Below are 27,887 nucleotides of genomic sequence, written 5' to 3'. Positions count from 1 at the left end.
TCATCCATTGAGGGTCATTTATTATTATGCAGTGGAGGTTCAAAATGAATCCAGTGGTTCTAGAATCCCCCCCTGGTGATGATTCACCTGACTCCATGGCCCATCATTGTCACCTGCACCCAAGCTCTCCTGCCTTGTCATTTCCATAGCACCACTTCCCACTGCTCATGTGACAAACACTAATTCCCCCCAATCTTCATCTTTCTCTATCTCTAAAAGCATTAGAACCAGTATATTGCTCCATGCACCAAGGAGCTGGTATACTAATGAAGCTGCTTTCTCTTTTGTAATGTGTGTGCATGTGTGTGTTAAGAACAACATCTGTAAAAAGAAAGCCCATGCGCTTTTGACTTTCATGAGTGTTTAAGCTCATTCCTCCATTTTAGAAGCAGCCATTTCTCATCTTGTTGGAGCATAACCGCATACATCTGCTGTGTGTACACCACAGCTCTGGTAAAGATCCCCTTAGTCCTACATTCGCGATCACACTTGTATTTGTGCAACTTCACATATGCCTGTGAACTAGGATGTGTGGGCCAGCTCCAGGTTGGATGGAGCCTGGGCCCAGCTCATGGGCAGGGTAGCTTCCACCCCACAACTTTCATGGGCTGCTGGCTTCCCACCGAGGCTTCTCAGTAGGTGGGGGTGATGGAGGAGGAGCGCCACTGCCTGTGCTACTCTGGGCCCTGCACAGCAGCGTTGGTCATGTTTTTCTTGCTCAGTGCTCCACTGAGGCCTTTATGCTTCTCTTTAAACTAAACATACCCAGCTTTTTCAAAAGACTTGCTTTCCAGACACCTCACCATTCTGGTTGCCCTCTTCTGGACACACTCCAGTTTGTCAAAAAGGATATTGGCCCAGTTCACACAATCACAGGGTAGTAAACAAGCCATCATGGCTTGTTAACCGCCCTGCTCACACCAGTTGCATGCCACTGACAGCTGGATTTGCTTAATCACCACTGCTGGCGCAGCTTCTCGTGTCATCTGAACCTGGTACGGGTGGCTTGCTGGGATGGGAAACAAATAGGGATGTCAGAGAATTCCGCCATGGACCTCAATGAGGCCAGATTCAATAGAATCCAGCCTCCAGAGTCCGTGGCAGAAAGGATCCCTTACCTCCGCCTCCCTGCGGAATCCTCCCCAGCCGGATCCTCCCCGCCAGAGGCTCCAGAGCACTGCCGTGCCATATCGCTGGCTGAGGCTGACTCCGGATGCAAATGGCGTCCACTACACAAATGGCGTCTGCTAGCCTATCGCATGAAAAGCCATTTGCGGCTGTAAAGCTCTTAGTTTAAGCTAAATGCAGCCATTTATGGCTGCATTTAGCTTAATTTAGCTTAATCTTAGCTTAATCTAAGACTACGATGAAAATAAGGGGAACGCAAATAGCGTAGCGAACGCTACGCTATTTGCGTTCCCCTTATTTTCGCCGTCTTAGTCTATGTAAATGTTTATGTAGACTAAGATGTGCCAAAATAAGGAACACAAATGGCGGCAGCCGTAGCCACCGCCATTTGCGTACGCGCGGGTTTTTTTTTTTAAAAAGTCAGACGTGATAGGCTACGTAAACATTTACGTAGCCTATCACGTGTTTTTTTTTTTTAAACCTAGCAGTGATAGGCTACATAAATCTTTACGTAGCCTATCAAGTCTTTTTTTTTTTTTAACTGGAAATGGCGGCAGCAGCAGCCGGTCAGAAGACCAGCCACCACCGCCGCCGCTGCCAAACCGCTGCCGCAGCTGCCGCCGCCCGGAAGATCCGCCCCAGGTAAGTCTCGTCCCAGGGGGGGCGGGGGGCAGGCCGTTCCGCCACCGATTTCGTGGGGCCGAATGCACTGGCATTTGGCCTCCCCGAGATCTGTGGCAGAATTCTCTGACATCCCTACCCAGAACCCTGGGTTTCTCATGCCACCCTGGCCAGTTCTTATGACAAGAGAAGCTGTGCTGGCAAGGGTAATTATGCATATCTGGCCAGCACGCTACTGACAGCATGCTACGGTGGCTTGTTAACCACTCTGTGGTTGTGTGAACCCGGCCATTGTCTCAGTGGTGTTTAGCTAGTAGCCATGATTGTTGGAATCACCGAGGACAAGAATTTAGGGACAGTTTTTCACATATGATGTGTAGATGATGGGGCTTTCTTCACATGGAGCTTTTATCCTGCTGTTGAGGCTGCTCCTTCACGGAAGTTTGCAGGCTCTTTACATGATGCTGTGAACCTCCAAGGCGTCTCCTGCACTAAATGCCCTTTGTTTCATTTTTAAATAGATCACAGATAATGAGCTATCAAATTACCCTGTTGTGTTCCGCAAGAGGAAAAGTGGCAAGAAGAGGAGCGAGATCAATGAAAGATAATGGAAGACTCAGATATGGGGAGAAGGAGGGGGAAAGGAAGCAGGTGAAAAAGGGAGTTGTTGTGATCCTGCATTTAAAATGGAAGCAGAAAGCCCCATTTTAAATGCAGGATTTTAGTCTGGTATAGAGATGTCCGACAACAGGGGAAAAAAACTCGACCTGACAGTGAGTTTCATTTTTTCCTATTGTCACCTACACATCCCTGGTACCATCTTTCATGATCGGATTTGCCATCCAAAGATGAACATAAGGTTCTATAAATTCACAGACCCTGCCTAAGGGCTGTGGCATTATATGGTAAGAGTTTCAGTCAGGACGCTACATTCACTGATGTTTGAAAGAAAATTGCATGCTGTTTCCAAAGTGCCCTATAATCTCAGATCAGTTACAACCTATCCAGGCTTGATTCCATGCTCCTGAACTTGTTATTCTTCCTGTCTTAACATCTGAACTATCCAGTTCTTCCTTCCTAGTTCAAGACATAAGCCTTAATTGCTTTTAATCTTCTTACTGACATATTCTTAAACATTTTAGTGTATTGCAGTTAAGCCAGCAACATGGAACCAGGCAGTAATCAAAGAAAAAGAATTCTATCAAACCTTTTTCTCCATAGTCCATAGTCCCAGAAAACTTCTTCAGCTGCAATGTAGTACCTCCTTATGTTTCCAGCTTTGGCAGTGGTGCGTAGGTAGTGCTCAGCTATAGCCTCAGGGTTACGCGCATTACTGGTGTCAAGTCGGGAATCCATGGTATACGGGTTGTCATACAGCACTGCCTGATATTCAAGTGACCCACTACTACTCTCTTCATAGTCTATGTTGTCTATGTCATATTCCTTATAGTCCCCATTTCCAACTGGAAATCCTATTGTGACAATCGGTTTATCCTGGTTTTGTGTCAGAGTGTAATTAGCCTCATTTTGCAGCATTGTGTGGTTGGCTTTAATAGAGGGTTGGGAGTTGTTGAGTTGTCCAGGTGACACTAGAGTCTTAGAGGTTCTTGGTGTAAAGGAGTCACGTGGATTTTTTTTCTTTCGTCGGGCCTTCAGGAATGTTCCGGATGTACTGATAGTGCAGTTCTCATTTCTTGCTTCAGGCTTGTTGCTCATTTCAGGTTGGCCTAACTCAAGATCAGTGTCACCTTTATGCGTGTTCTGCTTTTCCTTACTAGTGAACATGGCATTTTCTAGATATACCGTGGCATTTCTGGAGCTGTTCTGAAATGTATTGTCAACGTTCTTAGTGAGATCTGTTGGTGTATCGTAATTCTTCTTCTCAGAGACAATGTTCCACTCATAATCTGTCTTTTTAGGGGGACACTTCTGTCCCTGGTGTGGTACATTTTTCAAACTCTTGACTGTTTTTGGAATGAGAGTAGAAATCAAGGTGTCTAACACCCCATCTGAAGACAAATTGCCATACTGTTGAACTTTCAACAACTGCAGTTCAGAACCTTGTAGTGGTTCAGAACTGTTGTTTTCCACTGTTTCTCCCACAGCCAAAGTTAAATTAATTGAAAGCATGGGAGACTCAGTATGTGCTTCCTCTTCATCCTCATCATAATAATATGAAAAGTGATCAGTTTCTAATTTATCTAAGCTGGAGGCATTTTCTGTACTAGGAATGGCAAGAAACGTACTATCTGAAGTGGTGTTGTCTAAAGCAGAAAGATTTCTCTTTTGTTGTACATACAACAGCAGGGCACGCATCTCTTTTACAGCAAACAATATTGCTTCTGTCAGACCTTGCTTTTCAGTCTTTCCATCCCAAGTCTCTTTTCCAGCTGTACTTTCTTCTTGCTCCTTCTCTGAAGAGTTTACTGCAAAAGTGCCCTTGGTGCTATTCTCTCCATCAACCAAGAATTCTTCTTCATCTTTACTCCAGACTCCCCCATGCATTCTCAGATGTTCAGCCCTGCGTGTTTGATTATAATTATCTGAGATCTGGATTGTACTCTCTCCATGGGCACGTTGGCCTTGTTCAGATGACAAGGTGCTAACTGACACAGGGATATCTGAAAGCAAAATCTCTTCTGCCAATGGTGTGTAATTGGGAGGAAGGGACTCAACTGCACTTGGGTAAGAAGCAGTACTTTGAATTTCCAGCACTTCATCACTATGCAAAGTATCACTGTGATTTGTGAACACCTGACTTGAGTTCACAGAGTCATCGTTATCATTCATAGAGCTGGTGCTAGCAGAAGTATCATCTTTTATGGCAATAGCAGTCAAATTCTCCTCTTCTTCCTGAGCAAATGACTGTTTAAACGTTCGAAGTCCCAGCATTGCAGCCAGCATTTCTTGTTCTTCATCTTCTTCGGTATTATCTTCTGCTATTGTGGCTCTGTTATCTTTCTCTTTCTTGTTTTTTGTTGCCTCAATTTTCTCAGCAGGAAAATGGAAAACAAGTGCATCTTCTCCTTCTCCTTCTACTTCTTCATCGTAGTCATCACATTTGGCATCTCTAAACCTCAGTCTCATGCCATAGCTCATCTCACGGGTGCCCCACGATGATAGAAGCCACGTTCCTGCAAACGCAATTAAAAAAAAAAAAGAAAAGTACATACGCTCCTTATACAGTCCTGCCTTGTCAATTACCTTGTACGTTTCCTAGTGCACCTTGTTCCCTTTGACAGCTGAAACTTACAAGGCAATAGACAAGGCAAGGCTATATATAGTTCAACAGCAGTAAGTGTGCACTTTCGCAAGTGCGAAAACCCCAGGGTGGGGAGGAGAATAAAAACCTTGTTGTTTCTCCTTGATCTCTCAGTGGTTTTCCGTATCATTGATCATGGTATCCTTCTGGGGCAATTGTCTGAGCTGGGAGAGGGGGATACTGCACTGTAGTGGTTTTGCTTCTTCTTGGATGGCCATCTCCAGAAGGTGGGCTTTGGGGGATATTGCTCAGCTTCATGGATTCTCCAGCATGGGGTTCTGCAGGGGTCAGTTTTGTTCCCTGTCCTATTTAACATGTACATGAGACCACTGAGTGGGATCATCAGGAGTTCTGGAGTGTGTTGCCGTCAGTAAGCTGGTGGCTCACAGCTGCACTACACCTTTTCATCTTCATCACGTGAAGCTGTGGATGTGCTAGATTGGTGCCTGGTTGCAACAATGGACTGGACGAAAGCTAATAAACTGAAATGCAATTCAGACAAGACTGAGATGCTGTGAGTGGGTAGTTTTTCTGACCAGATGAAGGCTGTTCATCCTGTTCTGGATGGGGTTGCACTCCCCCTGAAGGAGTAGGTTCAAAGCTTGGGGATTGTCCTGGAGCCATCATTATTACTTGAGCCTCAGTGGCTTTAGTGTTCTGAGTGCCTTCTACCAGCTTACGCTGGTGGCCCAGCTACACCCCTATCTGGACAGGGAAAATCTGACTTCAGTAGTCTATGCTCTGGTAACCTCTAAGTTAGATTACTGCAATGTGCTCCACATGGGGCTACCCTTGAAGACTGTTCAGAATTTGCAGCTTGTGCAAAATGCAGCATCCAGATTAATAGCAGCCAGAAGGTCTGAGCATATAACACAAATTCTGGCCCACTTGCACTGGTTGCCTGTATGTTTCCAATCCCAATTCAAGACGCTGGTTTTAACATGTAAAGCCTTACACAGCTCAGGACCACAGTATCTGACTGAGCACCTCTCCTGATATGAACCTACCCAGACACTACGATCAATGCCTGTGGCCCTCCTCTGAGTGCCTCCTCTGAGGATGGCAACAAGAAAGAGGGCCTTCTTGGTGGTAGCCCTCCAAATATGGAATGCTCTCCCCACTGAGGTCCACCTGGCACCAACACTGTCATCTCATCAGAACCAGGTTAAGACTTTCCTCTACTCCCAGGCATTTGAAGGTATACAATGGGGCATTATGCCAGTTGTTTATCAGATCCTGGTATGTTATTTTAACTATTTTTCATCTGTTTTAAATTGTTTTTAAATTCTATATGTTAAAGATTTTATATTATTTTTTACTATATTGTATTTGTGGTTGTAATTTTTGTGAACCGCCCAGACAGCTTTGGCTATTGTGCAGTTTGGAAATCAAATAAACGAAATGAAAACACAAGATGATTGTGACACAAGTTGAAATTACAGCTGAATATAGCATTCCATTATGTGCAATGGAAGTAAAGTATTTTCACTTCAAAAAACACCAGCCCATGTTTTGAATTCAATACCCAAAGTCCTGTATCTTTCTTCTGTACACAGAAGAAAACAACCCAGTCAAACAGCTATTGATTTTCTGCTCTTGCTACATAAATAGACTATTTGTCAGAAACCACCCTCGGTGTCCATACAAGCAGACTATTCACACAACAGACTAACCCACACTCAGTGATTAAGTGTGGGTTGTTGTTGAACTGCGGGTTGTTTTTTGAACTGTGGGTTGGTGTGTTTTCTGAACCCAGGACATTTTCTGCAGGGTGATTTGTTAACCATGCAGTGTAGCTTATTTTTCTCGAGAATCCATTATTTGTTGTTGGGTTGTTCAGGGTAGTGAACAAGCCACACTGCATGGTTAACAAGCCAACCTGAGAATGTCCTGGGTTCAGATAACATGCTAACCCATGGTTTAACAAACAACCCATGGTTCACCAACAACCCACACTCAACCACTCAATGTGGGTTGGCATGTTGTACGAACCCAGTCAATTTGTCAATAATAGCAGCTTTCTTTCCACAGCAAATAAAACCTTTAGGGTACGGGGGGTGGGAGGATTTTCATCAGGACCATGGTGTAGCAGGAAGGAGTAAACTCACCTCCTGTGTGCCATGGTCCTGATCTTGATTGCCACCCCCATGGCTGCTATTTAACAAAAACACATTTAACAAAAATTTATTTTTGTTATTTAACAAAATTTTTGTTATTTAACAAAAACACACGGACATATATTTCACATCAATGTGTAGTTTGGCCCTAAATGTCACAGCGTTTTGCACTCACTGCATTGCCTCCCATTCCATTTCCAGTTCAAAGTCCTGTTTTTGATCTTTAGACCCTTCACGTCTTGGGACAATTGTATCTGAAGGTCACCTGTCTCCACATGTACCAACCCGAACCTTAAGATCTTCTTTGCAGGTGATAAGAATATAAGAAGAGCCATGCTGGAGCAGATCAAGGTCCATCTAGTCCAGCATTCTGTTCACATAGTGGCCAACCAGCTGCCCATGGGAAACCCGCAAGCAGGACATGAGCCCAACAGCACCCTCCAACCCAAGTTCCCCAGAAACTAGTATACACAGGCATACTGCCTCTGATACTGGATGTAGCATACAGCTATTGGGACTAGTAGCCATTGATAGCTTTATCCTCCATGAATTTGTCTAGCCCCCTTTTAAAGCCATCCAAATTGGTGGCCATCACTATGTCAGGGGTGCTTCTGAGTGCAGGGAGTGGGATAGTAGCTCAGATTCTGAAGAAGAACCACCAGACATGGGGGAGGTATGTTCCCAGGCTAGTCCAGACATCGCTAGGCAGGCTCCTCAGGTTTCAAAGGTCCAGCTGGAGGAGGAGGGCCCCTCTTCACACACACACACACACACACACACACACACACATACACACACACACACCGTGAGAGATAGCCAACAGGGAGAGGCAGGGTTTGGGGAGTCTGAATTAATAGATGCCAGGCGCAGACACAGAGCAAAGAGGGAGAAGGCCGGGGCGGACCTTAGACGGTCTACCTGATTGGCCTTGCATGAACAGCTGTGCCTAGAAATGTCACGAGAGAGACAGAGACCTCCCCCCACCCCTTAAGTTAGGCTAGTGAGACCGCCTTCCTTTCAAACGGCAGGCAACTTTCTTAGCTACCTTTTGAACCCCCCAAAGGCATTTCCTTGTAGGCTGAGAGTCACTGAGAATTTGCATCTGTATGTATGACCCTTTGAAGTAATGGATTAAAAGCTGCAGACTGCAGCCTCTTGAAAGTGTTTGATTCGCCGTTTGAAGTTCAGTAGGGGCAAAAGGAATCCTGACACGCTATATCTTGTGGTCCTTCTCCAGGTGCCTCCATTGGGTGAGGTACAACAGGTAGCCATTAGGGAAAGAGACTTTTTGGTGTTGGCACTCCAGCTGTGGAATGCCCTGCCAAGAGAGGCTTTCCTGGTACCTAGCCTGATGTCATTTCAGTGTTTTTTTAAGTGTGCTTGCTTAAATGTGTGCTTGCTTAAATTTACTTATCTGCGGGTTTTTTCTGTGTTTTTTATTCTGCTTTTATAGGATTTTAAAATGTTTCTTTTGTATGAATTTTAAACTTGTTTTAACCTTATTGCAAACTGTCCTAGGGACCTATAAATCAAAGAACAAATAAATATAAATCAAAGAACAAATTACCAGTCATAGACCTGTCACTTACCAATATTGTCCATGGTTACAGTAGCCGATTTACCACCCATGGGGAAGAGGTTTAAAATATCTTGATGTTTTCCTCTGCTCAGGAAAGTGTGACCAGCAAGATGTACAGGCACTATCTCATCCTGTGTGCCTACACTGACAAGGTGCCATTCAACAACTTCAGACTGACAAAATCCTAAGATATTCCTTCTATCAGATGCAAAGCCATTGAGGGCTAAAATAAAACAAAGCAAAAACACAATTCAAAGTACACTTAATTTAATCAATATTACAAGGACCATATCAAATCTACTGACATTACGTGAGGAATGAAAGGGACTCATCTTTGCATATAGAGCAAGAGCTATTCTACAAGTATGCACAATGACTGGTTCAGACAACACAATAACCCACATTCAGTGGTTGAGTATGGGTTGAGTGTGGGTTGTCTTTGAATCATGGGTTGTTGCTGAAGCTTGGGTTATCACATTGTCTGAATCCAGCACATTTTCCACAGGGTAGCTTATTTTTGTCGAACAAGCCACCCTGAGTGAGAACCCATGGTTTGTTGTTGAGTTGTGAACTGTGGGTTGTTGGTAGTTAACAAGCCACAGTTTGTTAGCAAGACTGGGTTCAGACAATACAATAACCCATGGTTCAACAACCACCCATGCTTCAATGACAACCCACACTCAATCCATACTCAAAATATGAGTGTCGGTTATCACGTTGTGTGAAGCCAGTCAATGAGGTAGAAGAATTCTGGATTCTATCACTTAAGACTGTATGGAGAGGTCATATTTTAATGCTGCCAAGCATAAAAAGCTCCCTGCATGTAATAAACTAGCTTATCAAGGAAAGAGCTGCTCTAAACCTTTCTTTCTGATGTACTATTTTACTATATTACAGGGAGCTTTTTACAGATGGAGGGAAGCATTCAAAAATATGAACCCTCCTTTTTATTATACATATTTATGGTTAACAAATTATAAACATTAAAACAATTAAAATGCAAGTAATACACATATTTTTATCCCCTGCACAATCTGCATGGTAGCATTTCACAAGGATGTTTTGGAACTTTTAATACAGACCTCCTTCAGCTCCTTAGGGCAACTTTCCCCAACCTGGGTCCCTCCAATATTGTTGCCTACAGCTCCCCTCACCCTGACCAATGGTCCTGCTGGCTGGGGATGATGGTTGTTGTAACTAACAACATCTGGAGGAACCCAGGTTGGAGTAGGCTGCCTTAGGGAATGAAGCATATTGTTACAGGCACCCCACTTCCCTAAGGAAGTTCCTAGGGCACAGCACTCACTCAGGTTTGGTTTCCTTTGGAAAAAAGGGATCACTTGAGATTTATGGTGTTTAGGTGTATTTACAAACATACAGCTAGAGCATAGGCAGAGGCAAACAGCATAAACACTCCTTTGTAGGGTAGCATTCCTGCTGTCCCCCCATCACATCACACACCTGCACCCTCCTTCAGCTGGAAGGGCGGATGAGTCACCTCCCCAGTTGCCTCTCCCATTCAAAACTCTCAAGAAAGTTCTCCCAAGTATTTGCTAGCCCGCACCTCCATTAAAGAACCATCATCTAGCCATTTACTTGCTATTTCCCTCCCAAAAGATGTGTCTGGCACAGCTTGGCCACTGACCATCAAGGAACGTTGACCACTAATTTGGCCCCTCGACATTCTTTTGTCCAAATCACAGACCTATTCAAAGCAGACCTGTTCACCCCATGTAGTCCGAAGTGGCGCAGTGCTACATTTTACAACCCCAGATCAGCTTTCTGCAATCCTGTTCCCTCCTGAGGTTTTGGGCCACAATCCCCATCAGCCCCAGCCAGCAGGGGCAATTATCAGATATGGTGGGAGTTGTAGTCCAAAACATCTGGAGGGATCCAGGATGAGGAAGGCTGGTCTAGCTTGTAGAGTTGTTTTGAAACTGGTCAGATGTGTAGTGAACATCACTGAGCTTACAAATATTGGGCCTGTTCAGACGTCACGCTAAGCTATGATGGTTAGGGCATTTGCGCAAACCATGGTGGCTTAGTGTGTTGTGTGTGGGGGGGGGTTCCAAAACCACCCCAGCTAACCACACAACTGCAGTAGGGTTAAGAGGCCCCAGGGTGGCTTACTGTTATGTGTGTCATGCTCCCCGGTGGTTAAAACAGGCTCTGGGTGGTGTACAGGCTGCAACCATAGAGACAGCGCCGTAGAGTGTTCTGCACTTCCAGCAACTCTCTAGCTGGCGCAGACTTGGTCCCCAGGGCATCACAATGGATGTAGCAACTGGCGTATATTTTTGCAGCGCGATGACCACTGTGATCACTGGTACTTGTGGCAGTGGGAGGATGGTTAGGGTAACTATGGAAGGGGATGGTTACAGGAACCATGTGGCACCACATGGTTCCCAGTCATGTGACAGGCACATGCATTGTGGTTATGCTACCCCCCCCCCCGTAGTTACCCTAATCTTCCTCCCACTGTGCACGTCTGAACAGGCCCATTATGAAAGCAACATCACATTCTTCCATCTTTTTAAAAAAATAAACATTGTAACTTTTTACCCAACACTAATGGTGTTGGCCTTTCACATGCTTCGTGAAACGCTGATGCCAATTTTTACTCACTGTACATGACATTGGACTTGTAGAATTTGGGGTCATCTCTCTTAATGGTGGAAGGATTGCTACAATACTCCTTGATATTGTCCTCAATGTACCAGCTCTTGTTTTCATCAAACACTGCAAAGACTGCATGCTGCTCTACATCAGCCTTGTTCTGCAAAACATCAAAGGCAAACATGGTTTCTGGTTGCATACTAAAGGCCTCCTCTCTGACATATACGCAAAGAATCCCAAAGCTGGCTAATATCCTTCCAGATAGGCTGTCTGGATTGGGGATTAGGGCCACTGTACTTCAGCAGTTTCATTCCCAGTGTGATGGCCGATTCCAGAAGGGGGCACTGGGACACTAATGCTTGGTCAAGTGGCATTTATGCCACAGGGTCCCACGCTATTTCATATTTACATTGGGGCGGGCCACACACAACCCTTCCATCAAAATTCACTGGCCCAGCACACACCTCGTTGTAAAACAAAATCAGGCTCCCAGAAGCCCCTTGTTTTAAATGGAAAATGGGACTATTGCCACCACTCCACCAAATCTCAGCGGCAAATCTGGCAGCATAGCAATGACTGTGGCGACTCCAGCAGCAAGGTGTGTATGTGTGTTGCCCTGGATGAGTTCGGCTTCCCCGCTCCACCCCCTATGGCCCTAAGCCTAACTCAGGTTTACCCAGGGCTGTAATTTACCAAACAAAAAAACAGGCACATTAATTTCTTTTACGCAACTGACATCATGTCTAGTTTGGCCCAAAGATGCCTGTGGGAAGCCCACAAGCAGGACTTGAGGACAAACAGCTGTCTTTTCTGCTGTTTCGCAGCAGCTGGTAAGACACAATGCAATACTATGCATGTCTACCCAGAAGTAAGTCCCACTGAGTTCAATGGGACTTTCTTGAATAGGATTGTAGCCTTCGAGGCAAACTGTCTATGAACCTGAAAACAGCATATGGCCATCATATCTCTCTTTCAATTTCTCTCAGCCTGCAATATTTTACAGTACCTGTATCCCCCTGGTGTCGAGTGCCTTGGGTTTACAAATCAGAAGCGGTCCAATCAGTCCTGAGGCGATATCCCTTGTCATATCCACAGCACTATGATATAATCTGGTGACACATGTAGCATCTTTTGCTGTGGGTGCATCTATGTCACGTACAGTCCACTTATATGTGTAGACTTCCCCTGGCTGGACTGCCCTACCCTGAGTGCTGTTCTCTAAAGCAAATATCAGTGGAACAAGAGCATAAACAAATGAAAGATGACATTTATTCTGTGTAGCGTCAACACCACCTGCAACCCTATTCCATCTGAAATGTTGTGCTCTTTCCTGTACAGCTCTAAAAGGCCTCTTTTTTCCTCGACTAATGTGAACGCACATAGTGCATGATATTTACTTTGTCATGCAGAGTGTGAGAAGTGGAGTAGAAATTACTCTGTACAGAGTGTGAGAAGTGGAGTAGAGTAGATCAATCCGGATCTGTCTTCATGGCTTCTCCAGTTGGATTGTGGGCCCTCCCAACCATGCTTATCAACAGAGGACGGAGGTTGTGATGGAGGAGGAGTGGGCAACAGGCAGCTAACGCCGACCCGACCCACAGCACCTTGGAAAGGAGGTCTCATGATGACTAGGAATCCCAACATGTTTTTCACCTTCCCTGAGGTATATCCTTAGGACACACCATAATGTACTGCTTTCACATTTAGTTGTTGCCTAGGAATTGGCATATAATCATACATTGGGGCTGTTCACACAACACGTTAACACACACTCAGTGGTTGAGTGTGGGTTGTTGTTGAACCATGGGTTGTTTGTTGAACCGTGGGTTAATGTGTTCTCTGAACCCTGGACATTTTCCACAGGGTAGATTGTTAACCATGCAGTGCAGCTTGTTAAGCACCCTGAACAACCCAACAACAAACCATGGGTTCTCAAGGTGGCTTGTTCGAGAAAAATAAGCCACACTGCATGGTTAATAAGCCATTCTGAAGAAAATGTCCTGGGTTCAGACAATATGCTAACCCAAAGTGCAACAAACAACCCACAGTTCAACAACAACCCACACACAACCATTGAGTGTGAGTTAGCATGTTGTGCGAACTCAGTAATTGTTTCTGCATTTAATTGTCACAACTTTGGCAGGTACAAAATCAAAAGAGGGTGGGAGCTGAGACCCATAGCTATCAATGGCCTGATTGGGAGCATTGGGATGACCAAGCAGATTTTGGGCAATTGTTGGGGGAATGGGAAGCATGCCGAAACCTTTCGAGGTATACAAAACAAAAAAGACAAGGTTCCCAGTAGGCCCAACTGGGACACTTCAGGCATGAGCTGATTGTGGCATGGATAGCCAGGCCAGTGCCCCAGATGAGCTAGAGCAGCAGGTTCAGGGGCTTTACACCTCCACACTCCAAACTGTTTTCTCCATGCCTGTAAGCTGTGGCCAAGTTTTAACCCAAGACCTGTGCCCTCCTCTTCCTTGTTGAATATGAAGTGCTAACATCACTTCCCTAATTATCCTGTTAATTTCTTCTGCTTTCCATGCCTACGATAAAGCAAGTCACATCTCTGGATGCAACTGACTTTATAGTAAACCCAAAAGCCCTTAGGGCACAATCCTATGCATGTTTAGACAGTAAAAAGTTCTACAATTCTCAGGAATGCTGGTAGATGAAGGACTTTTTTCTGTCTAAACATGCATAGGATTGTGCCTTTAAAGTCTTTTTAATTTTTATTTTAAATCTGTTGAGTAACAGCTGCTGGATAACAGCTTCTAGTTGGGACTAGAGATGGGCAAACCTCTTTCAGTTTCTCTTTCTCCCACATTCATTTTTTTAAAGATCTGCCTGCCATATAGTTGTTCAAGATGAGGAGCCATAAAGAGGGGGTGACCCTAATTCAGCACTAACATGGTTGAATACACAGGGATTAAAATCTAGACTTTTAAGAGCTAAGCACTCAAAGCTCTGGGTCTGGATGGGCAAATCTTTTGTTTCAATTTCTCACATGTTCAAATTTTTAAAGGGAGCAACTCTATGGCCACTAGGCAGTGTCTAGACAGCCATAGGATTTTTTGGTTCCCAGAAGCCGTGCTCCCTGCCCCCTCCCCTGCTGCCTCGTAGGCAGCATGGTTCTTCCCTATCTCCATGCTCGTAAGCACAGTGCAGAGCAGGCAAAAAGGGGTGTTCCTGGGGGCAAGGAGGGGAAGAGACCGCAGAAGTGTTGTGACAACACTTCCTATGCGCTGGCCTGCCAGCCTCCCCACACCCCCCACTCCAAGGTCCCCAGCTAGACAACCAAAATCGGTTGTCTAGCCGCAAATGCAGGGTGGCCAGAGCATGGAGGAGAGGATCCATGCTCCACCCACCCTCCATGGGATAGTCAGTCACCTCTGAGTTCAGAGGCAGCTGACTATACCAATAGGATTGCGCCCTAAATCTCAAATTCTTTTTGTCCTGAATATGGAGAACTTTGTGAATTTTGATAAGATTCTTACCAAAATTTTATCTTAATTAATTTTATTATTTCTTTATCACCCAATAGCCAAAGCTCTCTGGGCGGTTCACAAACATTAAAAAATATAATATAAAACCTTTAACATACAAAATTTAAACACAATTTAAACAGCTAAAAACAGTTACAATGACTATGCCACAATAAGAAAGGCAGGGAAGGAATCAAAGCGGAAATAATAATTAATGACCAACCTTTGGAATCTGAAGGATAAACAGCTCCTTCTGCATCCTTTGAAAGTGTAACTCCATGGAAATAAATACTGTAGGGTCTACTGGCCATATTTTTGAATATGATCTGTTTAAAATGCAGGTGGACAAGATATGTGTTCAACATAGCAATAATACTAGTCTTTGTACAAGGTTTTTATAATCATCACCATCACTGTATTATTTATATCCCACATAATATCCCATTTATATTCTACTAAATGTTACAGCACAACCATAAAACATAGTCATAAAAATATGACTAACAAAGAATTTCTAAAACAATGAGGAAAAAACATAATATAAGTTGAGTTCAGAAGCAGCACTATTAAACACCAAGCAAATATTGTTACCAAGACTGATAGAAGCATGCATCAGATTCAGGCCAATCCCAAACCAAATCGGGCTGATTCAAACAGATTCAGGAGATTTCTGAAACTCAGCGGGTTTCCTCCAAAGTGGACAGAATCTGAATCTGAACACTCCTGAGGATTTGGGTTTGGAATGACACAGACACTGGACTTCTCTACATGAGGCTTTTATCCTGCACTGTTACTGGGGGATCTGCTTCCAGATTCTTTACAAGATTAAGATCGGCTCCTTTACATGTGCTTTTTCACTATACAGCCACTAGATGGTGCTTTGGTATAGCTGTGGTATAGCAGAATTACGGGCATACACAAGCCACTGCAGCACCATTAAAATTAAATACTGCATTTTCCCCGTTAAGAAAAAAGTTGCTATAATGGTCAGAAAGCACAGGAGAGGCCGTGGAGGTTGACAACATTGTGTAAAGGACCCACAAACTACTATCAGTGACAAATCACAAGCGCACAATAAAAGCCTTGTGTAGAGAAGCCCACAGACAGCATGTCTCCAAAAATTGATACATTGATCCCCAAGCTCTCCATGTAAGGAAAACACCAGAATGGGGAGGGGGAGGGGAGGGGGTGTAGTTTTCTGACTGGCAGTTCTAGCTTCCAATCACAGTGAATTATTTTACCAGGCCTCTCCAATCCCAAATCTTTGGGGAAAGGAATTTGAAGTAATACTGCAGTATTGGTCCAGTGTTCAGTACTCTTTGCTAGTTCTCCCTCCCAAGAACAGAAGCATTAAAAGAGGTTTGGTGGAGTCTGTCGCCCCGGGAGGGAGTAGCACTGAGTGACTGCTTGGAAAATGCTGGCTGTTCAAGTCTTTCTGCCTCTGCCTGCTCCACATCTGTCAGCCACCCCTGCCCTTTTGCACTTCCTGCAACATCAGTGCCAACTGATCAGAAAACAACAAAAAGTCATTCATCATAACTTCCAGCCTCTTCACCTGTCCTGAAATTTTGCATGTTTCTTTTGCAGGGACATCTCCATGACATATGCCATTTTCATACAAATTGCCTAAAAGTTTCACGAAGGATTATAAGGGGAGTCAATCCATTAACCCTCCCACCCCTAGATTGAACACTCCCCTTCCACAAAAAACACTGCACCTATCCTTCTGAAATTGTGCATTTTCTCGATTAGGACAACTTCTATGCTGAGTGTGCCCATGAAAAACATAAGAGGTAAATGCATCTTTTTGGGGAAACACCCAAACTGTAAAGGCTGCTCTTGCACAAGGCTTCCTACTACTATTCATCTGAAACTTTGCAGTCCTGACCTCCTCAGAAGAAGCAACTGTCTCTGCACATTTCATCCAATTCTGCCAAGAAAGAAAAAAAAACATAGTGGCAGTTCCCTTAAAAAAAATAATAATTAAAAGTGCATAGGACAAAAGCCCCTGCACCAATTTGTCTGAAATTAGGCAGGCATAATCCCCTTATAAGGGACTACTATGCCTGAACATGTCATCCAATTCTGACAGACAGAAGAAAGGTCATAGCTTTTTGTTGTTTTGCAATTATAGTCAATTGGAGACATTAAGTTTTCAACCCAAGTCAAAGCGGGCTTTTCTGAGCCGAATCAGGCTGTTTTCTGAATTGCTGAATTGGAATCTGAACTGAACCTTGTGGTCTCTGCACCTCTCTAGTTTTCACAGTTGTTTCCGAAAAAGAGTTGCATTGTTCTTGCATGTCATTCATTTATTTATTATTTGGATCAAATGAACAAGTGGCAAGGCCATGGCCAGAGTTAGGTCAAGAGTACACTCTCCTGCCTAGAGCACAAGTTTGCTCCCATTCCGTTTTCCTTTTTTAAGTGGGCGTTTACATTTGTGACATGACAGCTTTCATTTAAAGTCTGTAACTAAGAAAATGTCTGGTTTAAAAAAAAAGTGGGGGCAGGAAGGGGGAGTGTAAGCCCTAATTCAACAGAAACATCCAAGAAATTTTGCTTATGTGCACTGCTGTAACATATTGTCATTTCGTTATTGTAAAAGCTGTGGACAATATGACAGCTCTCAAGCAATCTTTTTTCACCAATGTTCTTTTCCCTAGAAGTTGGCAGGCCAATTTTCTCTCTCTTTCTGCCCTCCATTTTCCTTTTTTCAACCTCAATAGATACACTAACATTCTGTGTCTCAACTGCTCTCACCCATTAATGTAATTGATAAGATTGTCACACGACAACTTCCCCCCTTTTTTCTTTTAATTTACAAACACATATACTTCTGCATACCTAAGGATTCCACCGCCTTATTTTGGGGTCAACTAGTTTCATTTCTTAACAAATAGGAAGTCAACCCCCTGAGGTTCTAACTACAAGTGACATAATTGTGTCGCTTCCAATCATGTTCATTTTTCTTTATTTCGTTATAGGCATGAGGAGAAGTGTCGTGCACCTCACTGGAGAATTCCTCCTCAGAGGAGGAGCTAGAGCTCTCAGAGACAAAGAGCACCTCAGAACAGCCCATGTCAGAAGACCAGGAAGAAACTAGGCCTTCAGAGGAGATGGTTGCAGGTCCATCACTGCAAATGATGGGGGACTCTGCCTCTGAGGCAGAGGCTGAGCGACCCCTGGCCCCTGAGAGGGTCATTGCCTCAAGAGGCCCGTAGGGCTTCTGTAAGAAGGAGTTGGAATGTACTTTCACAAGACATAGTGATGGCCACTGCTTTGGATGGCTTTAAAAGGAGATTGGACCAATTCGTGGAGGATAAAGCTATCAATGGCTACTAGTCCTGATGGCTATGTGCTACCTCCAGTATCAGAGGCAATATGCCTATGTACACCAGCTGCTGGGGAATATGTGCAAGAAGGTGCTGTTGTACTCATGTCCTGCTTATGGGTTTTGTTGGCCACTGTGTGAACAGAATGCTGGACTAAATAGGCCCTTGGCCTGATCCAGCATAGCTCTTCTTATGTTCTTATGAGTGCTCAGTTAGAAAGGAGGACTCATCAAGAGGGAAGGACTCCTTGGGCACAAGGCTATGCTCCTGAGTACAACTGTTGCCACGGGACCTGTAACAGAACACAGCTGAGCCCTGGGTGGGGCTCAGAAAGCTCTGGCTATATAAGCCTTCAGTTTCCACCTAGCCAGCGCTGGTACAACATAATTCTACCAGCTCCAGTGCCTTGTATTATGTTTTCCTGACTTTGTTTTGTGATTGAAACTCCGTGCTACTGACTCTTGGACTCCTGCTTGACTCTGCTTCTTGGACTGTGCATTGTATCTGACTGCTTATCTATGTTATGACCTTGGCTGTGCCTCAGACCTCTCTTCTGGAAACCACCTACTTGCCTATTGGATTCATCCCTGTATTTGCCTAGCATAGAGACTTAACTCATCTATAGCAGGTCAAGAAGCTTATTTGGGTCCATGGCACATAGGGAGGGGAGGTTTAACCCCACCCTGCCTTCTCTCAGCACACTCACAATTGAACCCCTTGCCCCATGCTGTAGTTAGACTTAGGGTAGGGCAGGGTTAAACCTCCTTTTCCTGCACACTGTGGTCGCATTGAAACTCCTCCCTGCCACTGCTTCTCAAGTAAATAAAGAAAAAACTGACAATGTGATTAATATCATGTGTAGTTAGGCCCCTGATATTAGAAGGAATAAGAGGTTATGGACAGCACATTCAGGACAAAATAAATATTTGACAAATGGGATGCAGAGATGTACAGAAGACTTATAGAGAGAGGCAATATAAACCTAGAACTGCATAGCAAACACAATGAGTTAGCCAGTCTAATTTAGCTGCAATTAGATCCCATTGAAATTAATGTGAAAGGTTAGTCATGGCTAGCTTAAGTCCCATTAGTTTCAATGAGATGACTAGCCTGGGTTGGATCCCGCCCAAAATAAATGCAAATAATTAATAGTTTGGGATAAGCAAAATGCATATATAGGTAGACATTCTACTACCGTGCATGAATTCAATAACATGGGATTTTAGACTATGTAATTTCTATGTAATTTCAGGCCTTGAGTGGTTGCACCTGGTGTTGGGCCATAGAGACAGATTGGGGATGCTGCTGGTGTACCGCCCACCCTGCTGCCCAGCATCCTTCCCTGACTGAGCTGGCGGAGGCAGTCGCAAGTGTGGTGTTGGAGAAACCCAGGACGGTGGTTCTGGGTGACTTCAACTTCCATGCTGAGGCTGTCTCCGGAGTTCCAGCTCAGGACTTCATGGCCTCCATGACAACCATGGGGCTGTGTCAGTATGTCATCGGCTGAACACATGAAGCAGGGCACACCCTTGATTTGGTTTTTGCTCCAACTTGTGAGATGGGTAGTCTGAAGATTGGGGCGCTCCAAGTAACCCCATTGTCATGGTCAGACCATTTCCTGGTGAGATTTGAACTTACGGCGTTACTCTCCTCCCGCGGGGGTGGGGAACCTATTCGGATGGTCCACCCCAGGAGACTGATGGAATCCAATAGATTTCTGAATGCTCTTGGGAATTTTCCAATGGAGAGAGCTGGTGATTCAGCCAAGGCCCTAGGCTCACTGTGGAACAGTGAGATGCGGAGGGCCATCGACTTGATTGCACCTGAGTGCCCTCTCCAGCACTGTGGAGCCCATTCTGCTCCCTGGTATACTGGGGAGCTGCAGTCAATGAAACAGGCTGGATGTCGGCTAGAGCGCAAATGGTGCAAGACTCAAAGTGAAGATGACTGAACACGCTCTAGAGTGTATAATCGTGCGTACTGCATGGCACTGCAGGCAGCAAAGAAGGTTTATTTTGCTGCCTCCATTGTGTCCTCAAGTAACCATCCAGTGGAGCTCTTCCAGGTGGTCTGGCAGTTGTTAACATCTTCCCCAGTAAATGGGGCCCTGGCCCTGTCAAGGACCCATTATGACCTTTTTGCATTGCACTTTGAGGGCAAAATCGCTTGTCTCTGCAGTGACCTTGATGCTGTTAGTGCAGTACCAGTCGAGGTGTCTGATGCCACCATCTGCCCTACTTTCTGGGATCAGTTCCAGTTGTTACGGCCTGATGATGTGGACAAGATGCTTGCAATAATGTGACCGACTGAATAATGTGCCCTCTTGATCCCTGTCCCTCCTGGCTAATAAAAGCTAGCCGAGGGGGTATGACTGGGTGGGTCCAGGGAGTGATAAATGCTTCCTTTCGGGAAGGGGTGGTCCCTTCTGTCCTTAAGGAGGCAGTAGTGCGGCCACTCCTGAAGAAGCCCACTCTGGACCCAACGGTATTAGACAACTACTGCCCTGTTGCAAATACCCCTTTTCTAGGGAAAGTACTTGAGAGGGCCATGGCGGGCCAACTGCAGGCACTCTTGGAGGATACTGATTATCTAGATGCATTTCAGTCTGGGTTTCGTCCTGGTTATGGGACTGAATCAGCCTTGGTTGCCCTGATGGATGACCTTTATCAAGAGAGGGACAGGGAGAGTGCAACCCTGTTGATTCTGCTCGATTTCTCATCGGCTTTTGATACCATCAACCATGGTATCCTCCTGGATCGACTCTGTGGGATGGGTATTGGAGGCATTGTGTTATAATGGTTCCAGTCCTACCTACGGGGCCCATTTCAGAGAGTAACATTGGGTGACCATTCCTCGGCCCCTTGGCAATTGAGCTATGGGGTGCCGCAGGTTACTATCTTGTTCCCAATGTTGTTTAACATCTATATGAAGCCTCTGGGAGCGGTCATTAGGGGATTTGGAGCTAAATGCCATCAGTATGCTGATGACATGCAGCTCTATCTCCCTGTGACATCTGAATCAGGAGAGGCTGTGCAAGTCCTGAATCAGTGCCTAGACTCAGTAATGGGCTGGATGAGGGCCAGTAAACTGACGGTGAATCCTAGCAAGATGGAAGCCCTGTGGGTGAGTGGTTCCTGAGTCCGGGAGATAGGCTCATTGCCTGTTTTGGATGGCGTTGCACTCCCTCTGAAAGATCAGGTCCGTAGTCTGGGGGTACTCCTAGATCCATCATTGTCGCTGGAGGCCCAAGTGGTCACGGCAGCTTGGAGTGCCTTTTACCAGCTTTGGCTGGTTCGCCAGCTACAGCCTCTCCTGGACAGGGATAGCTTGACCACGGTGGTACAGGGATTAGTAACCTCAAGGCTGGATTACTGCAATGCGCTCTATGTGGGGCTCCCCTTAAGGCTGGTCCAGAAGCTGGAGCTAGTGCAGAATGCAGCAGCTCGGCTGTTGTCACTGTCAGGAGCTGCCCCTTTCCTGCGTGTAACTCCTCTGCTGAGAGAACTGCACTGGTTGCCTATTCACTACTGGGCCAGGTTTAAGGTATTAGTACTAGTGTACAAAGCCCTAAACAACCTGGGACCAGGATACCTGAGAGAGCGCCTCCTTCTTTACCAACCTGCCCAGTCACTGAGGTCATCAGAGGGCATGTTGCTGGTGGTTCCACATGGACCCATGGCCCAATTGGAGTCCACCAGGAAAAGAGCCTTCAGTGTGGTGGCCCCCTTCCTGTGGAATTCTCTGCCTTTAGAGGTCAGGCAGGCGCCAACATTGTGTTCCTTCCGGCACCTCCTGAAGACGTAGTTATTTCAAGAGGCCTTCCTTGAATGACCAGCTGTGGTTTGTTAAATTCCACTTTGTTGGGGTTTGTCTTTTAAAAAAACGTTTTAACTCTTTTAACCTGCTGTTTTATTCTTTTACTGTGTTGTCCACCACTCCGAAATCTTCTGATGTGGAGCGGTATCTAAATATTGTAAATAAATAAATAAATAAATTCAACATGGTTCTCAGTACTTACATTTATTGTATCCCTGACCTGAGCTCTGATAACAGGGCCCAGAATTCCATGTTCTTTGGGCCTAGTATTGTCTATGCGTTTGCTGAAGCTGGCATCTTTATATTGCCTGAAGACAGCCTTTTTATACTTCTTGCCAATGAGATTTGAAAAATTTTCCAGATACTGAGATTTATATTTTCTTTGACATTGGAAAAAGAAAGAAAAATTAGCCTCAGAAAGATCTCTTCAGTAGGATAATGTATTCTCGAAAGAAATAGAAGCCACTGTTTAGACAAACCTACATAACACAAATGATTATATGCATCATACATACCCCAATAAAGAGGTACACATATGCTTCCATTTTGGTATAGGTACAGAGCAGGGATGAGAAACTTATGGCCCTCCAGATGTTATTGACCTAGAACTCCCATCATCTCGGGCTGATGGGAGTTGGAGTCTAATAACATTTGGAAGGTCACAGGTTACCCACACCTGGTATAGCGTAACAAAAGGGGTTCTTCTCCATACGTTACCACATTACAGCAACATTTTGTGCCCTTGCTATAGCTCATCCATATGCAGGAATCTGTTTCTGCAAATGAATGACAATTTCTAGACCAGGTAACAGTCTGCACCACCAAAAGTGTAATACTGGCAGTGGAGGCTGGTGGCTCTGATTTCAGGGGCTGGGGATCCATTCTGGGTTTCAGTCAGAACCAGCCAGGAGCTATCCAAGGTGCTGAACCCTATCCCCAAAATAGCTCCTTTAGAGTTTTGGCAGGTTCTGACTGAAATCCAGGGTGGATTCACAGCCCCACTGAAATCGGAGCCACCAGCCTCCACTGAATACTGGCGTGAGATTCCTCCACATCAAATCATTCTTGCTTTGTGGGGGACTGCAGTACAAACTAGACCAGCATTTCTCACTGGAACTGAAATGGGCAAGGCCTGAATTTTCACAAGGCTGAAGGCTGAGGGACAATACCCTTTGCCCTTGGCAAATGAAGACCCAGGCTGTATGGCACCATAGTAAAAAATGAAAGAAAAGTGTCACAATTGTAACTATTTCAACAGTCAAAACTTGTGTTATTTAAACGTAGCTACATTTACATCCTTCTTGCTTTCTTGTTATTTTGCATAATTCTATTAAGAAACCTCTCAAATAGAGCACGTTCATTTTAAATCACTTCTCGTGTATCCAGTAGTTCTGGTCCTTCAGCTAATATACTTATTAGTTCATTCACATCATCCAGTAGAATTGCAGCATTCTAAGGCTCGAAACCTGGTTCACTTTATCCCCTCAACAAACACATTCCATTATCTTACTTATCGACGTTGTCAGGAATATCCTGACTGTAATCCCAGGTGATTTCTTCTGCGGTAATGAAATACTCCCAGTTCTTAATCAACCTCCATTCTCTAAAGGTTAATTTTTTCGTTAAAGTGTCTGGTTTTCCACAGTCTTCTATGTTGAGGTAACCATGCATTCCCGCTGGTTTGAAAGACAGATGTGACAAGAACAATGATGAAAGTTAGTAGTTAAGCAACGTGGATGTCCCAGTGCTATTCATGTTGCCTTTCAACCTAGTCAGATTAAAATAAGGCTGTGCACTTTATATTTCTGATTTTTAAAGAGGCCTATGAAAGATGTAGGCTTATCTCCCTCCATAAAATAACCAAAAATCTCCTCCTTTTTAGCCCATGGAAAGGAATCTATGACACTCTATGACAATCCATTCAACACTCTTAAGGTGTAAATACTCAGCCATGTTAGCACATGTTGAATTACATGACTGTGCTGTTTTGGTATGGCAGAGCCTTCCAATGACCTTATTTTATGTCAGGGTTTGCAATGCCACACCTCTTTTTAGTTACTTAAATAAAGTCTTTGCAGAGGTGTGGTTGTATTTCTTGCAGAATCCTGTCATGCATTTCTGCAGTATTCAAAATACATCTAAGTTTGTTCATTTTAGCAGTAGCTGTATTGGTACGAAAGCTATGGGGAGAGAGGCTATTTTTACAAGTGGTAGTCCTACATCATGGGTGCAGAACCTCCAATTGGTGCATGTCAAGCCCCGCCTCCTCCATAAGCCCCACCCCTGCTGGGGGTTGGGGAGGAAGCAGGGAGAGGAAATCCCACTGCTATCTCTTCTCTGTGATCAAAGATTGGAGATAACAGTGGGGATTCCCCTGTGCGACTGTGCTGCGTGCAGGCTTTCCCAGTCAGAACCTATATTGTCAATAATAACTAAATAAAGCATTTTTAGCTGCTCAATCATATGGTTTCAATCAATTAAATTTACATAAATTTGCATATTATTGATAATTATCATATTATAAATATTATTGCTGCATTTTGAGATACTGAAGAAAGTGGAAGATAACTTCTACTTTAATAAATAAAAACTACCATTCATTGTCAGAAGAAAAGGCCATCTCTAATATTCTCTTTTTCATTCCCCGTTACAAGCATGTCCGAACCAAAATGGCTACAATAAATAAATAAGTGTGCCCCTAACTCACAGCCTCACCTACTTATATTTGTCCTTATAGTTAAAATTGTCTCCCGCCAATTAACTACTAAAACTTTAATTAATTAATCTAGTGACTATACCGATTAAAGATGGTAGCCTTGATCATTACATTTGTACTTAGCCAATGTGCTGAACATCGCTTAGATCTTCCCCCCTAAGGATCAGCACAAGTGTCACACCCAGGAGTTAAAAGGAGGAGTAAGTCACATGGCGGTCACTTGAAATGACTGCACACGTTGCAGTAAGTACACCAGCTGTGGACAGAGGAACACTGCCACTAACTCATATAAAAAGTGATTGTAGCTCCAGATTTCTTGTTGCTCTGCAGTCACTTTGCAAAGAAACTGCAGTTCCAATCTGTGGAATGAGCTCCCTAGAGAGGTTTGCCCGGCACCTACATTGTACTCCTTCCAGTACCAGGTGAGGACCTTTTTCTTCTCCCAGCATTTTAGCATTTTAGCTTCCTAGTCTTTTAGCTTTGGTGTTTTAAATCTGCATTTTAAATCTCTGCATTGCTGCTAGGTTTTATTCTGGTTGTACTGTTATATTGTGGTTTTAAGCTTTCACATTTTATATTGTTTTATGCTGCACTCTGTGGTTTTAACTTTTGTGAACCGCCCAGAGAGCTTCGGCTACTGGCTGATATAGAAATGAAATGAATAAACAAACAAACAAACAAACAAATAAATAAAATCCACACCAGATTCTTCTCTTAGCACTTGACCCCAGTGCTCCCAGAGCTAAGATGGTTTTGAGGATTCTGTATGACCTCCATACAACAGGAGGAACATATAGCTGCAGCTGCACAACCCTCGCTTAATAAAGAGATCCTTGCCTTGCAGGTGCTTTGCAATGAGCGATGATATTAGCCACCTTCCTGTCATGCTTACGGACATGTTTGCTGTTGCTGATGTGCCTCCAGCAAGGCTGACAGTTGACACTGTGTAGCTGTCTTGTTCCAAGGTTTGTCCATTGAAATGGATGGAGAAGATCTCAGGCGTGGAACACATCCCTATCAAATGCCAACTAATGCTATCGTAATTGCAGGCCTGTACATCTGAAACAAAAAGGACAGTTGTTGGAACTGCCGCAAAAAAACCCCAAACCACCGTGGCATCTGTCAAGCCAAGCAATGCGGGACAAGCTCATGCAGTACCTGGAAGCGTTCCGTTAGCATAACCATTAATCGTGTACATGAGGGAGGTTCCTTTCCCCCAGCTTTTGCTTTCATCCAGCACAGCAAACATCAACACATGTTCCCTGTCAAATAGTTTCTGTGTCCCATTCTCATTCAAGCTACCTAGAAGGAAAATAAAAAGGGGTGGGGGAAAACCCAAGCTGTCAGAGACATCAGCAAAAACAAATGAAAAATGCATTTGCTTTGACCAGTAAGTCATAAATCGGGGTGCAGACCAACACTAAAAGGCTGATATGCCTCGTAAGGTTGATAGGCCTCCTAAGGCATAAGATTGGTAGGCCTCGTAAGGCTGATATGCCTCCTAAGGCTGATATGAAAGGTTGATATGCCTCATAATATCAACCTATTGACTGGCAGTAAGAATTTTAAGTTAAATATGCTGGTATTTTTGGTATCTCCCCCAGCTTTTGCCTTTGGCCCCACCCACCAGTGGAATGCAGCCCCCAAAAGCTTCTCCAAAATGGTATTTGGCTCTCAGAGGAAAGAGGTTCTGCACCCCTGTCAGAGATTCCAGTAAGCTCGTCAGCTGGATATTTTAGATATTCCGTGTCCAGTATATGCCTTACAAGTTTAAGATTTAGGAAGGTTTTCCTTTTAACGTGTCTATTTATTCGTTACATTTATTTCCTGCCTCCTTCTACAGAGTTCAAAATGGTACACATGAGAATCTCCAGTCCTGATCCTGATTATGCCTAGATCTGCTTTCCTTCAGAAATATGGCTAAATCAGGCACCTCCAGAAGATTTTCTGGGACTAACATTGAACAACTCTTATAAATAGAATCCTATGAAAAAAATCAGAGGTATATTACACCATCACCCTTAACGACAAAAAAGAGACACAAGTCTAATTACTGTTGTTTGCAAACTCTTGTAACATCAAGTTTGAAGATGATGGCATGGGGTTTACTGTAAGTTGGTGGGCAACCGTAAAAAAATAAAAAACTAACTAACCAACAAGCCAGCTATTTCTTCACTACCTCATTTGCAAAAGTAAAAGTACAGCTGGAAGAGGGCTCAAGCTATACTTACAACTGCAGAAGCCCTGTCCCCCAACCCAAGATGCAATACTGTTATTATGAATTAGTTGTTTTCAATTATTGTTGCACTGGGGCAGTAAGAAAATATCTAAAAATCAAGCAGGACTTTCAAACACACCTGTCCTTTCTCGCTATATACCAGGCTTTTCTACATGAGGCTTTTAACCCACACCTTTACAGAGGCTTCTGGATTCTTTGAGGGATAAAGATTGGCTCCTTTACATGTTTTTTTCCCCTGGGTTTTTTTCTTCTCTGCCTTTCTATAGGTTCCATTACACAACCACTAGGTGGCACTGTGGTATAGCAGAATTGTGCAATTACTTACTACTACATGAGGCTTCTATAATGCCATTGAGAAAAATACCAGACTTTCTTTGTTAGAGGGGGGGGGGGGAACATGATAATAGTTGCAAAGCATGGGAGAGGCCCTAGAGGATGACACCGCTGTGTAAAGGACCTGCAAACTACTGTGAGTGAGCAATCACAAGTGCATAATAAAAGCCTTGTGTAGAAAGGCTCAAGAAGTCTGGAAGTAACCTCTGCCTATGAGTGACTGCAGCATGCAAACTATAGGAGCTCAAGAGGTCCAAAAAGCACTAGCACTGAACCACAGTGCCCCCCAGCATAAATTACAATGATGGCCTGTTTCAAGTGGCACCCTGAGGGGTGGGGGGATACATGAAGTAGGAATTGGTGTCTGAATGGTGCATCCAGACTTCTTAAGCCAAGGAGGAGGGAGAGTGACATGCAAGGGAATCCCTGCATTATCTGTAATTACAGATCAGAGATAACAATGGAGATTCCTCTACCCTCTAAGCTCCCAGTAGCCTTCAGAGGGCAGGGCCTGGAGAGTGGGAGGGGCTTGGGGCACAGCAGAGGGGCTTGGATGGTGGGGCGGGCCCACAGAGGGAGCCCAGGCCTCTGGTGAGCTGGATGGGGACACTTTGTGCCCAAGGGTTAGAGTATCCCCATCCCT

The 27,887-nt window shown here is 44.4% G+C and overlaps 1 protein-coding gene across 3 annotated transcripts in view; it reads right to left on the bottom strand.

Annotated features, from left to right (window-relative positions):
* Nucleotides 1-27,887, bottom strand: part of F5 (coagulation factor V) — an 81,736-nt gene that overhangs the window by 33,769 nt on the left and 20,080 nt on the right. For all 3 annotated transcript variants that reach the window (XR_014789044.1, XR_014789045.1, XM_084843147.1), the window contains exons 5-13: nucleotides 25,831-25,974; nucleotides 25,510-25,731; nucleotides 23,467-23,632; nucleotides 22,159-22,336; nucleotides 15,032-15,134; nucleotides 12,330-12,541; nucleotides 11,333-11,483; nucleotides 8,718-8,930; nucleotides 2,957-4,883 (exon numbers count right to left, since the gene is read on the bottom strand). Coding sequence is in view for 1 of the 3 variants with exons in the window: in XM_084843147.1 (XP_084699273.1) it covers nucleotides 2,957-4,883; nucleotides 8,718-8,930; nucleotides 11,333-11,483; nucleotides 12,330-12,541; nucleotides 15,032-15,134; nucleotides 22,159-22,336; nucleotides 23,467-23,632; nucleotides 25,510-25,731; nucleotides 25,831-25,974 (3,316 nt within the window). In the remaining 2 variants the exon portion in view is untranslated. The remainder of the gene's footprint in view (nucleotides 1-2,956; nucleotides 4,884-8,717; nucleotides 8,931-11,332; nucleotides 11,484-12,329; nucleotides 12,542-15,031; nucleotides 15,135-22,158; nucleotides 22,337-23,466; nucleotides 23,633-25,509; nucleotides 25,732-25,830; nucleotides 25,975-27,887) is intronic.

Source organism: Heloderma suspectum, chromosome 3 (genome assembly GCF_057233095.1).
Source record: "Heloderma suspectum isolate Gila_16-S chromosome 3, 16-S_ref, whole genome shotgun sequence".
Lineage (NCBI taxonomy): Eukaryota > Metazoa > Chordata > Lepidosauria > Squamata > Helodermatidae > Heloderma > Heloderma suspectum.
The sequence above is the reverse complement of the archived record's forward strand: the minus strand, read 5'-3'. Positions and strand labels throughout refer to the sequence as shown.